A 13,952-nucleotide genomic window follows, 5' to 3' on the forward strand; every position below is an offset into this window, starting at 1 on the left:
GTTGGGGAGGGGGGCGTGGCAAAATAAGCTGTGTACTGTCAACGTTACTGCTGCCTGTGGACGAAACAACTATCTTTCGTAGGGTCGGTGGAATTACCGAAAACCCGAAAATCCGCGTAAATACCGAAAATCCCTTCCATTCTCTGAGGTATACAGCGTTTTCTTTAATACGCCCGGATTTACTACTTTATTGTGTTCGAATGTTGTATGCCGTAATTGTTGGAGGTTGGAGAGGGGTGGGGAAGCCTAGGGAGGGTGGGGATGGGGGTCGTGGTGACTAAAACCCGGGATCCCCTTTCATTTTACATCGAGTGTGCGAGGTGGTTTGTACGCCGGGAGTAATTACTTATTATTAGTGTCATCGCTTGTATGCCATAGTTGGTTGTAGAGAGGGGAAGGGGAGTCGGTGGAGGGGTGTTGGGGTGACTTAAACGTAATCAAAACCAACGAAGTATGATAACAAGATTTATTCATTCAGTTTCGTTTATGAAAATTGTACTGTATTGGATGACACCGCACAGCAAGACACTTAAATGTGTGATCTGATAAGACAGCAGACGGTAATAAAGATACACAGAAGTTGTGTACTTTACATGGGCTGGAGTTATTTTGTTATCGTAGATATTGATATTTAATGTTTCAACTTCAAACTAGTAATTCAATTGATATCACATTATATTTTTTTTATTGATTTTCTGATTTTTAATATGTCGTACATTGATTGTTTAATAGCTTTTGTATTGATATTGCTTGTAATTAGTTTATATTGTTGAAAGCGCCTTTGAACGTGTATATAGAAATGGTGCTGTATAAGTTAATCGATAAATAATAATTAATTGTGTATTGTGAACAAGTTGTGTGTCGAGAAAGGTGAATAACTGGTATCAAGCGGGAGTTGATTATACAATTGTCCTTATGTGTATCATAACAAATTGTATGTGTCTCAACTGTTATGTGGAATCGCTTGGTATGTTTCATTGCACAATCTCGTGAAGAAAGAAATGCAAATTGTACAATTTCACTTAAATACCATCACTGCATCTAAATACGAATCATCAACATATTTTAACATTGGTCATGATAGGAAAATGTTATTAATGAATAAAAGCATAATCTAATATTTTATATCGTAAAGCATACCGTTTAAATACTTGCGTGCAATACTCGTCTCAATATCGATATGGACATGTCATTGTGAGATATTGGTCCATGTCTGTTATCTATCAGTAATGACACCCCGCTGTGACAGATTCTTATCGTGCGGTCAGTACCTGGAACCATGCTGTCACTGATGACTATAATACGATGTGTATTGAACCCCAATCAATGGCGTTCTGGTTCAAAACGGAATGCTCCTATGAACCAGAAATTAAATCTTGTATTTACACGGAGGTAACAAGTAAGAGTACGCGGTGTATGAAATAAACATCGGAAGTCTGAATATTTATTTCTTAGTGAAATGCAGTTCAAGAGTACGTTGCACCTCAGTGTTTACGATATTAAAGAAATTTAATATAATACACCACTGAGGGCCATATGACATAATAAGGACAGGCCATTTACCCATCGAAGGTGTATATGGACCGAGGCGTAAGCCGAGGTCTGTTCACCTTCGGGGTCTGAGTAGGCGGTTATTATAATGCCATATGTCCCAAAGTGGTATATTATATGAAAGAGGATGATCTTAAGCGAAGTGATATTGCTAATTTTCGACCATATGAGAGCGTTCAGTTATGGCAGGATGAATGTGGACTTGAATTGGACCAAAGATTTGTATTATATATATATTTTTTTCTAATTTAGATGAAAAACAGATTGTTCATTCACCGTGCCATATCCAGGCCACACCACAAGGAGGCGCTCTCGTCATGGCCACCCCCACCCCCACCCAAAACCTACCCTCATTTAGTTGAAGAAGTTTCAACACATTCCTAATTTGTTACGTACTACAGCTTCAGAGAACATTGAAATGCAACAGCATCTTTAAAAAATCATAACAAATTGGTCTAATTGCAAATAACCTCACTCCCTTATGGACTTTCATTTCGTATTATTTTAAGACGGACTGCTTATGCAATGTTAAAAATATTCATCAATTAATCCCGAAAGAAATCGATACATATTTTGAAATAATCATCCTATTCTGCAAAAACAGTTAAGTTGCCGAAACATTCACGGGAATGACCGTAAAGTGATATGTTCGAATTAAAGGTAATTAACAACCGTCTTGCCACTATGACAGTACTCGTGAACTGTACCTTGTTTGTTATATAGACCTATCTAGCTCACAAACATTTTTCTATAAACCTTAATATCCCGTTTTAGAACTATTCACATAAAGGCATACCAGCATTTAAATGGGTTAGTAATCATACAGAAATGCAATGTTTTAAGTCCACGTAAGAGAGCTATGTAATGGCTCTCTTCAGCAGCAATGTAGCACTAATGCGCAAGGGTTGTGGCAAATGTAAAGCATGTATAATAATAGAAGTTAAATACACATATGATAGCCTGAACATTCAGTGTATAAAGCGAAATAAATAAAACATATGTACAAGATGTAAAACTGAGTTGACAAAACAGTTGTATAATGACTGTCAATTATCAATCAAAGCATACAAAGAACCCATGGCTAGAAAGATAGGTATAATAGTGTGACATTGTTGGCAGTACTGTTGAATGTCACGTCAATGCATATGTCTCAGCTTTCCCTAAAGGGGGACATAAACTGAAAACATAAGCACCCTTTTTTCATTTTTTAAGTACAGTTGTTACTTCATGCGTACCTCAAAGACTCGAAAGCGAAACGCGAGGAAAATATGCCTGTAACATGTCATGTTGTTGAGCAAGTTCGAACTCTTCATGAACTTTTCCTGAACTATTTTTATTTATTTGTTGTTGATGCGATATAGAGAAATATTTTATCATAAAGCGATGATTAAGGAATAATCCATCCCAGTAAATGTAGTCGACATCAGCTAACCGTATTTATTGCTGGCCGTTTACAAAAGGAGTAATTGCATTTGCGACGTGAGTTGCGCTGAGAGATATGCCACCTCAGTGAGACTGAAGTTTCCCTACAATGGGATTCACGGCGGGTCTCTGCAGCAACAAACTCACGCGCTTAAATGGGTTTCACTGATTGTCTAGCTCTGACATAAATGGTACACCCCAAAATTGAATGTACCATGTATATCGTTTGACCTAAAAGTGCATGTTGACATCAGCTAGCCGCTATTATTGCTTATTATTGGCGCATGGTTTTCGACGACGACAAAAGGTTAACGCAATTTGGAAAAAGGAGTAGTTGCACTTGCGACGCGAGTTGCGTTGAGAGATATGCCACCTCAGTGCGACTGAAGTTTCCCTACAATGGGATTCACGGCGGGTCTCTGTAGCAACAAACTCACGCGCAAGCACTTCAAAAGGTATGACATGTTTTCCAGAGTAGACACAGCATGGCACGAGCAAAAATGATACAAAATGTTACACAATTCAAAAACACATTATATGAACAAAAAGACATACAATAAAACACATAACATCTAAAATGACAATTTTTTTTTTGTACCGGACAATGGCACACAGTAAATCCACAACAAACAATTGAATGCGCCTATGCATGAATTTGATGTTACTCCATTTAATGGGAAATTTTCGTTTGGTAATTTTCAACACGCTTTTTTTCGGGTACGTCGGCGTCACATGATCTCCCATATGAGGCGCCCTATCAGATATGGTAAAAAAACAGTAAAATTTGGGGTTAGTCCGTAAGTAGCTGGACATGATGAAGGCAACGACATCAGCATTTACGTAGTTTCAATTAATCTAGATGTTCCTGTACATAACGAATGTTCTGGTCTTACCGAGCGCCATATCCTGTGATCTTATATATACATATATATATATATATATATATATATATATATATATATATATCGGAACAATTAACACACATAATTACAACACAACTGAGAAGCACAATTAAGGCGTTTTCGAAACACAGCTAGACAAACTGATACATGACATAGGTCTTTAATATATTTAAATGTCCGCTGACTGGATTTAAATGTATGTTTTTTAATTTTTTGCCATTTTGCTTTCATCTATATTTGTTTTAATCGGTGGTAGCTGTGTGAATTATTTTGTTGTATTATTTTCATTTTAAAGAAGGATTTTGAAAAGTTATCTGCATTTCATACAGCGTCCTTAACTGACTGTGAACACAAGTGGAGGTTACACAATTTCTACAAACAGTAAAAAACGGGGACCAAGTGACAGTTGAAAAGATGGAAATAAACTGGGCAAAAGAAACGCGAAATTATACACCAATAGATTAAGTTTGGTAAAATGTGGCAAATATCACAACAACACAAGCATGACATGGACATAAATAATGGTTGCATAGAAGTATTCATGTTGAGCTCCATTTTTTCGACAACAACCTCAGTTAAGAAGGTCCGTAAATTCTACATTATATAATGAAAAAAATGTGTAGATTTAAGTTGAAAATATTTGCCCGTTAATTTTATAAAATTGCAAACATAAGTACAGCTGCTTAATTCAATGTACAACGCGATCTACTTGCGTGCGGCGTAGTTAAAGTGTACCGATTTCTTACTTTGTAAACCGTTCATAGACATTTGAGGTTGTTTTCGTAGGAAATGGCCAAGGTGCTCCGAATGAAAACATCGGCGTACATGCATAAATAGATTGCATAGATTATAAATATAACAAAGTGACCACGAAAAAAATATTGCATAGAATAATTAACATCAACTCATTGCACACAATATCTGATACAATACAAATAAAACATTACAAAATCATGTGCTACTGTCACCGACTTTAATGTGAACTGATTGGTAACTGAATGTGAATTTGCAGTGAGCATTAAAAGTCCTAAATGAGCTAATTCTTGAAAAATAATTTAAATTAAATTATAATACCATATACATCTTTTCGTAAATTTTTACAGTTGTTACAATCTGTGAAATCTTGTCTTACTTAGCAAGTAGCGATGCTTTACTTTATCAAACAGTCGGCTAACCGCAATAGAAAATCTGCACAAGTTAGAGAACAAAAGGTGACACACATTACATATAATATTAACATGTATACAAAAACAACACTATCTTGAAATACTCATGTAGTTTAGTATTAAGAATTGTCTTCTGAGAACATTATGCCAAAATATCGAAATGTTAAACCGTCTCATTCTTAACAAATTAAGTTGGTGAATCCCAAACATCTATTTCAGCCGTAATTGCGAGTTAAAAAACGTCACAGAAGCTAATATATTAATATGTGTAAACATCTATCTCATTACTTTTAATTAAAATACAATTTGAACTTTTGTATAGAAATGTTAGGTAATGAAACCAAAAAAAAAATAAAAAATATTGCAATGTGCTTCTGGTTGGATTCGAACCACTATCATGAAACCCTCAAAATATTCTTAGTCCCTGTGCTTAACACTACAGGCTAAAGCATTGAGTATCGAGTGGAGGTTTTATTAGGGGTGTGCTACCTTAATGGTCGCATACTTCAGGAACTGTACAAATACATTTCTATATTCCCCAATGTTCTTTCATATTATTTGTACACTGGTGACACGTCATCTTGTTTTGAGTAATAGCTGGATTATACACTCAATTCGCCCATTCTTAATCATCATGATTTAATTTCAGCTCATATAACTGTCTTAGAAAACAACACATTGCAGGAAATGTGTATCGGTTTAGTGGCAGTGAACTGCTACTACCATTCTTCTTTGTGATTACGCTTGGCTAGAATAAATCGCAAAATAATCACAAGCTGAGGGATTTCGCTTTCTGTACGGCAAATTGGATTCGCACGCACGCAAGCACGCACGCACGCACGCACGCACGCACGCACGCACGCACGCACAACTGCTTTGACTGTAGTCAGTGGCAAAAGTACAATAAATGAAGACAAACTTCATCCTGCAATGTTTATTATGCTGAACACATGAACAGATACAAATTAACATTATTGACGAATGAAAAGAGCACAATTACATGTACCGGCACACTGCCGACCTAATTCTATACAACAACTTTTTCAGTCCCTTCTCATTTAAATGTACTTTGTCTCGCATGAACTCGGCTGGAAAACGTATGTGGGGGAGCCGCAAAACTTCAACGAGCTCTCTTTTCCTCAGCAACTGGTTAATTCGTGCGCGCTGGCTTGCAAAAGACCTGTACCCCAACCCGTCCCGGAATGCTCCACGCTCCCCAATCTCCAACACCAGGATGGTAGATACACCACTGTCAAGGAAGTCCTGGGCAATGTCAAGTACGGCCGCCACTATGTCCTTCGGTACGGATGTAGTTGTGATATCTTTGCCGCCCAAACTCACTACCACCAAGTCCGCCCCGTACATCTTCACCTGTTTCAAAAGTCCTGGTTTGGGTTTGGAAGCTTTCATCCCGCCCGCACCAAAGAAACGCACCTCCATAGGCACCTAAAAGAATACATTTAATATTGTAAATGGCTTCACAGTCGTTGCCTTTGTAATATTCTTTTCAAATATCACCTCATTGCAACATTGTTTTAATAATTGTCATCCGTATATATTCAATTGAAGTAAAACATAATATATACAAAACAGAATATATATGCGGCCTTTCAATTATAGAATTACTACACAACTTATGACTGTAACATTTCACAGTGTGCAAAGTGCTTAAACATCACATATGAATACATAATATATCATTGTACATTCAGACCTAATATTTAGTACGCTTAATTAGGTTGAGTCATTAAATCGTGACAGTAGGTGTTTACGAAAAGTCTACAAGCTGCACTCTCACAGATTGACCATCCTAAAACTTTTTAGTACGAGTATATTGGCATGTCGTTATATGACAACTAGAAACAAACACGTATAAATCGCCGATGTAAGCTAACTAAATAGGAAGTTAGGTTTTACTGTACATAGTGAGTGAACATGAAAAAACAACGCACCTTGAGGTCCTCATTGCAGAATGCGCCTAGTCGCCAGACGTGACTGTCCCCGAAAATTGCAACTTTCTTCATTTTTAATAACAAGAGTGAACACAACATACATGCAATATATTTGAACACACCTTTATATATACTGACAATCTGACGATTGTGCTCAAGCCATGCCAAGGTGTTAATTCTGCTACAAACACTCATTACACGGTTCTAACTTTGATATATCAACAAGCGCTTTCATTAGGTACTGCGAATTCACACCCTTTTTTTTCAAACACGTGAAATTTAACATATCACGTTCTCAAGGTGTTCCGACTTTAATTAGCCAATTTAAAAATCCATATTCACTTTCAACTATTCCCCAAATATTCCTCGCCTTTCTTTTTAAAAGCAAATGCTTACAACGCTTTTCCTAAAATGTATTCACTAAATCTATATTGTACTATTATTATACCAAGAACAATACGAATATAATTGATAAAACATACATATATATATATAAATAGAAACACTGTAGTGCAATGTACTCTTGAACTGCATTGCATTAAGAAATAAATATTCCGACTTCAGATGTTTCTCTCATACACCGCGTACTCTTACTTGTTACCTTCGTGTAAATAGAACAGAACAGATATTTTATTAAGACTTGTACAACGTACATCATCTTCTTAACCACAAATGAATAATAAATAAACAAACACATGGTATGACATAGGTTATACATAATATAAAATAGAATCATAAATACATTCAAAAAAATATTCACATCAGGTGAGGATGAACAAAACTATTATAATTATAAGTGAATATTTAAAGTTTATCTTCAAATACTCCTTTGTGTAAATACAAGATTTAATTTCTGGTTCACAGGAGCATCCCGTTTTGAACCTGACCGCCATTGGGGTTCAATACACATCGTATTATAGTCATCAGTGACAGCATGGTTCCAAGTACTGACCGCACGATAAGAATCTGTCACAGCGGGGTGTCATTACTGATAGATAACAGACATGGACCAATATCTCACAATGACATGTCCATATCGATATTGAGACGAATATTTCATGTATGAATTTAAATAGTATGCTTTATGATATTAAATCTTATTTTAAGCCTTTATTCATTAAATACACTTTCCTATCATTGTCATGACAAATGTTAAAATATGTTGATGATTCTTATTTAGGTACAGTGATGGTATTTATGTGAAATTGTGCAATTTGCATTTCTTTCTTCGCGAGATTGTGCAATGAAACATACCAAGCGATTCCACATAACAGTTGAGACACATACAAATCGTTATGATACACATAAGAACAATTGTATAAATTAGGCACACAATTGTTAGATATTCTTTTTCTTATGTACAAGTGATTCAAAGGTAATATTTCTACTATTGATACAACCTTATTCATTGTGATTTGACTATAATGTTTTCTGGCTTCATGTGAATGACCGTCCGATACTCGTATTGGGTATCATATGAATTGTAGTTAGAAATTTACATTATATCTGCCGCCATGTATATATGTTTTGTATAGGACCTCATTTGCCATGTTTATGGTATGAGAGAATAAACCGTGTTTGACTTTGACTTTGAATATAATCAACTCCCGCTTGATACCAATTATTCACCTTTCTCGACACACAACTTGTTCACAATACACAATTATTATTTATCGATTAACTTATACAGCACCATTTTTAACCACACGTTTAAAGGCGCTTTACAACGAAATAAACGGATAACTTATTACAGGAAATATCAATAACAAATAATACACCTTTAAAACATTCAATATACGATATACTTAAAATACGAATAGCAACCAAACACAATGAAATGTGATATTGAACTAGTCGTTAAAACATTAACATATATGAAATTAAAAGGACTTCCCGGGATTTAGCCATCCCCCTCGTCCGACTTCCACACCCCCTCCACCCACCAACAACTTTGGCATACAGGACGACCAAAATGAAGTATTAAATATCGGCGAACACACCCTCGCATACTTTTTTGTATACGGTAAGGTACGACCCTACCCTCCCTTACCTCTACAATTTGAAATGAGATATGTGAAAGTAGTATTTGAGACTTCTTCGTAGCCACCACCCCCTCCTCCGACTCCCCCACCACTCTCCAACCAACCTCAACCACGACATACAACCCACTTAAACACAATACAGTTATAAACCATACTGCATACTCTTGTGTATGTACTTAGAAATATGAATGGGGTTCCCGGGGTTTAATCACTCCCTGCCCCACCCCAACTACTCCGACTCCCCCACCCCTCTCCAACCACCAAGATATACAGCATACAACCCACTAAAACACAATGCAGTTTTGAAGGAACGGCGTAAGAACCTCCTCGCATACTCTTCTTTTGTACGAACTTTTGAAAATGAAAGGGGGTCCCGGGTTTTAGTCACCACGACCCCATCCCCACCCTCCCCACCTAGCTACAATAATGAGCGATCAGGGATACTTTTTTATTATTTTGACATTTCATGTGTATCCCTGTAACGCTACAACTCTCTACCATTTAACACTGGACGAAACAATTTATAGTAATATTATGCATCGATGTTGATTAATAATGATATAATTGTTACAAATGTACCTAACAGTGATCTTAACTGGGTTGGATTTGTCGTTAGAGTCGTTATTTTCACATAAATATACTCTGGGTCACGAAATGAGCGTAGCAGTCCACCATTTTTTATACATGTTGATTTTTATCGAATAAATTTGTACCCATCCGTCAATGATGGTTAACCCTGTGCGCAGTCACAGTTATCCTCCCTTTTCTATATATTGTGCAGAGCAACGCAATAGTGTTCAAAAATGGTGATACCTAATCATCATCATCATCATCATCATCATCATCATCATCATCATCACGAACATCATCATCATCAACTTCTCCCAACTTGACCCATCAAACACGTTAGCGTTCAGCGCATTGAAATGGTTGCATTTTAACAGTGTTATTTAACCGAGCCTATTGACGACCAAAATATTCGAAATCCTCTACCCCGTTTCATACATGTACACAACCTGTCAGATTTGTCCTAGATTTACAGATTAATGGATACAATCGATGCATGTAAGTGCATTATGGTATCTGAACATGTTTTTTTGGCATAATGACATAAATAAATGTGTGTTTGATAGTAGGCAATGATATTTTCGTAGAAATTTGGATTTATAACAAAGATAATTTAAAAATTGTGGCCGTGAGGATCCTCTGCGCAAGGCCCGTTTGCTACTTTTTGCTGGGATGGTGGACGTCACCAGTCTGCCATAGCCTAAAAATTGTCAAAAGACTGGTTGACGGCCATTTAGGTGGACTACCTCCCCACCCCTCTCCAACCTCCAACAATTACGGCATACAACATTCGAACACAATAAAGTAATAAATCCGGGCGTATTAAAGAAAACGCTATATACCTCAGAGAATGGAAGGGATTTTCGGTATTTACGGGGATTTTCGGGTTTTCGGTAATTCCACCGACCGTCTTTCGTATGCTAAAAAATAAGGTAGACGGACTGGTATAACAAAACATCCAGTACCCGCTAACACGCTTTTAAAAAAAAACATGTTCTGTGAAAGATGCTGTCAGAATATATTGTAGATGATCAAATGCGTATTTATCATTTCATCATTTATCTCAATTATCTGAATATACTTACATTGATTTTAATTCGTTATCATCCGGGGACTTCTATATCAACATAGACGAAAGCGATATGTATCGGAGTTGCTGATTGGTTCCTTCCTCAAGAAGCCTGCCGGGATCCGGGATCTGGGACCCAAATTTCTATTTTTGTTTTATCTTTGCGTTTGTAATGCCTTAAAATAATTATATTAGTAGCGTAGAAATTAGTTCAATGCATATATTATAATGTACTAATGAAAAAGTTGAATTTTTAAATGTTTCTGAATGCTAAATGCGCTAGTAACGTATTGCATGTTTATTTTAATTGTGCATGCATTTTCTTTTATCAAATTCATTGTATTGTATTTCTTTAGACCTTGCTGTCAAGGATAACCCGTGAAAGTGAAAGCACTTATTTCCAACGGGGTCCTTTGTTTTTGCTGAAGGGACAGCACGCTGAAGAGACAGTGGTGGGATACAAGGAAGTCCGGGTGCGATACCCTAGCTCTTTTTCGAAGAGACCCCTTGGTTCTTTTACGTGCTCGGTGTAAAGCACCGATACACGGGGTACAACTTTCCTGGGTTAAACCAGTACTGAGTACACCACTTTTCCAAGCACTACCCTTTAAATGCCAAGCGCCAGGCAAGCTACTTTTACCAATTTTTAACGTCTTTTGGTATGACGCGGCCAGGGATCGAACCCACGACCTCCCGCTCCGTAGGCGGACGCTTAACCACTGGGCCACGGAGACGGTTCATGTTATTAAACCTATAAGAAATATGGAAAATATCAAACTATTAACGACAACTACTCTGGACCTCTTATATCGCGTATATTTGAACTGAATGTACATATTCTGTTTGGTAACTAACATCCTAATAATATATCTTCTGGCATTTTTAGAAAAATTAAATAATAATGTATTTCATGATATTCGGCCTGAAAATGTGACCATATGTCTGCATTAAATTAAATGCCTCGGGACATCTATGAATAAACGGGGACTTCTTTTGATAACTGCCGGTATTGCCTGTTCCTCTCTGGCCAGGACCGTGGCTAGTAACTGCCGGGATAGCTTATTGGAAAAGCCGGGACAGGTCGGGATTTGAAATAGCTTGTAACTACCGGGATCGTTTACAATCGGAACACCTCGGCCAGTATCCAACCGGAATTCTCGAAACTTGCCGGAGATGGCCGAGTTGTGACGAATGGATTGCTTATTGGAAAAAAGCCACGACTGGTTTGGCCGGTAACTGAAAATACCGGGACCGCTGAGGTCAGATCCTTGGCTAGAAACTGCCGGTATCGCTTATTGATAACAGCCTTTGGTAGTATTGTCTATGTGTAAATGTTTTAGTTATACAATACCCGTAGAAGTTATTAAACCCTTTGCCTCTTATCTGCATTTATGTAGTTTTTAGCATGCTCAACTCTATATTTATCCTACATTTAAATTGATTCTAAAGTTCATTTTTTCATGTCTTTTGTCACATTTATCTGCAATACCATGTGCTTGGGGCATTTAATTGTATTTTGAAGTCTGTCTTTGGATTGTAGTTCAAATTTCTTTTCCATTTGTATATTTAAGACATAACCAATCTTGTAATCATATTTTTTTATAAACGTGTTGTAATTTATGGATACCCCACGTGAAAAAAATGTACTTGCATTTTGTATCTAAATTGCATCTTGCCGGGATTTATGTGGCCGGGACATAATTTAGTAATTTGGTATCATTCGGTATTCCAATTTATGGATCCTGTAACAGATTCTATAAATGCTACTAAACAACAACAACAAAAAAAAACACTCACGATATATATGAAATGACGAAGCAGTACATTGAAAAGCTAATAAAGCAGGACAGGAATCCACAAAGCAATTCAATGTTTGAAATTCAGTATCTCACTGATCATATTAAACAAATAACTTAATAATATCTGAATAATTTCGGTTCTATATTTATAAAGCATATTTAGTCATTACATAACTATAGTTACTTTTCTTTTTGTACGTTATTAAAACTTAATAATTTCTGAAGTACATTTTTTTCGATAACGCTACTGCAAAACACAAACAAAATAAAACGTAGTTTCCTTAATGCTGCTATTTATTTATCAAATGTATATTTACATTGCGCAAACATAAATAATGCTTATTTGCCAGATACATCGACATATATTTGGTACGCATTACAATGCATATTCCCATTTAATAAAATAAATTTGAAAATAAGTAAATATATAACAAAAGCAAATAATAGTTCGATTTAACTAAGTGTCGTATTTTCTACTTATTAAACTCACATAATGTACAACATGATGCTTTCAAGTACATTTAGTTAAACGGCCAACCACCTGTATATACGTAATATCATTTTTAAAAATGAGTTCTAAAATAAGGTGACTGAACGAGAAAATTGGGATGCTTTCAAACACTTCCTCTTCAAACAACAACATATCTTTGTACTTTCCCTCGATTTTGCTTAACATCAAATAGCGTCAAACATCATCATTAGATAAGATAAATTTTATTTCCAATCATGGGTCATGTTATATAACAGGTCAATCGCAGTTAACAGAGTGCAGACAATGCATTGAAACAATAAGGTAACATATTTAGTAAATGTTAATAAGGCTTCATATTGATTTTTAATCGCAAATAACATAAACTCATTTGGCAAATTAATAAACATGCTTCCCATTTCCTTTGTATGCATTACTAAATTATGTTTTCAATTGTTGTGATTAGTGACAATAATGAAATATCAAAAAATAACTACATTACTGGAAAAGTCATTTAATGGACATTTTTGTATACTTTAATACACTTTCCCTCTTCATTTACCACCATTTTATTTATCCCGACCCGGAATCAATATTAATAGTCCCGGCTTTATCAGAAAAAGTCCTGGGACTTGGCAAATACAACTGTCCTTCAATAGGGGCATTATTGACATACTTTCAGTGTTTATATATTTCATTTAAGTTAAATTTATTTCCCTTTACACCACTTTGAGCATCTTTACGCCTCTTTACGTATCTTTACGTGTCTTTACGCATCTTTACGTATTTAAGGTATACCGCCTCAGGCATTCGGAGCGCCTCGGCTATTTTATTTTTTTTGTTTTTGAAAATATGGCCGAGGAGTTTCGAATGCCGCCTCAGGCAAAGTATAAAATCCGGTCCTAAAAGATCTCTAAAGAGGTAACCATTTTCTAAAAGCTGGTTATTTCTACTTTGCAACGATACCAAAATTTATTAAATTGATGAAGAATTAAAATAGTTAGACACTAGAG

At 36.1% G+C, this 13,952-nt stretch overlaps 2 protein-coding genes across 5 annotated transcripts in view; both read right to left on the reverse strand.

Annotated features, from left to right (window-relative positions):
- The window catches only part of LOC128211578 (putative cytochrome P450 120), a 32,079-nt gene extending 21,324 nt beyond the window's left edge, over positions 1 to 10,755 (reverse strand). For 2 of the 4 annotated variants that reach the window (XM_052916536.1, XM_052916540.1), the window contains exon 1: positions 10,445 to 10,516. The gene's annotated coding sequence lies outside the window, so the exon portion shown is untranslated. Of the gene's footprint in view, positions 1 to 36; positions 99 to 10,444; positions 10,517 to 10,687 lie in introns of those variants that run through there. The other 2 variants (XM_052916537.1, XM_052916539.1) reach the window with 2 other exon arrangements.
- On the reverse strand, positions 6,038 to 7,491 carry LOC128211721 (uncharacterized). The gene is made up of 2 exons (XM_052916749.1): positions 6,994 to 7,491; positions 6,038 to 6,487 (listed from the first exon to the last, which is right to left on the reverse strand). The coding sequence occupies exons 1-2, from the start codon at positions 7,186 to 7,188 to the stop codon at positions 6,038 to 6,040; spliced, it is 645 nt and encodes a 214-aa protein (XP_052772709.1). The 5' UTR covers positions 7,189 to 7,491.
- Positions 10,756 to 13,952: the final 3,197 nt, after the last annotated feature.

Source organism: Mya arenaria, chromosome 12, assembly GCF_026914265.1.
Source record: "Mya arenaria isolate MELC-2E11 chromosome 12, ASM2691426v1".
Taxonomy (NCBI): Eukaryota; Metazoa; Mollusca; class Bivalvia; order Myida; family Myidae; genus Mya; species Mya arenaria.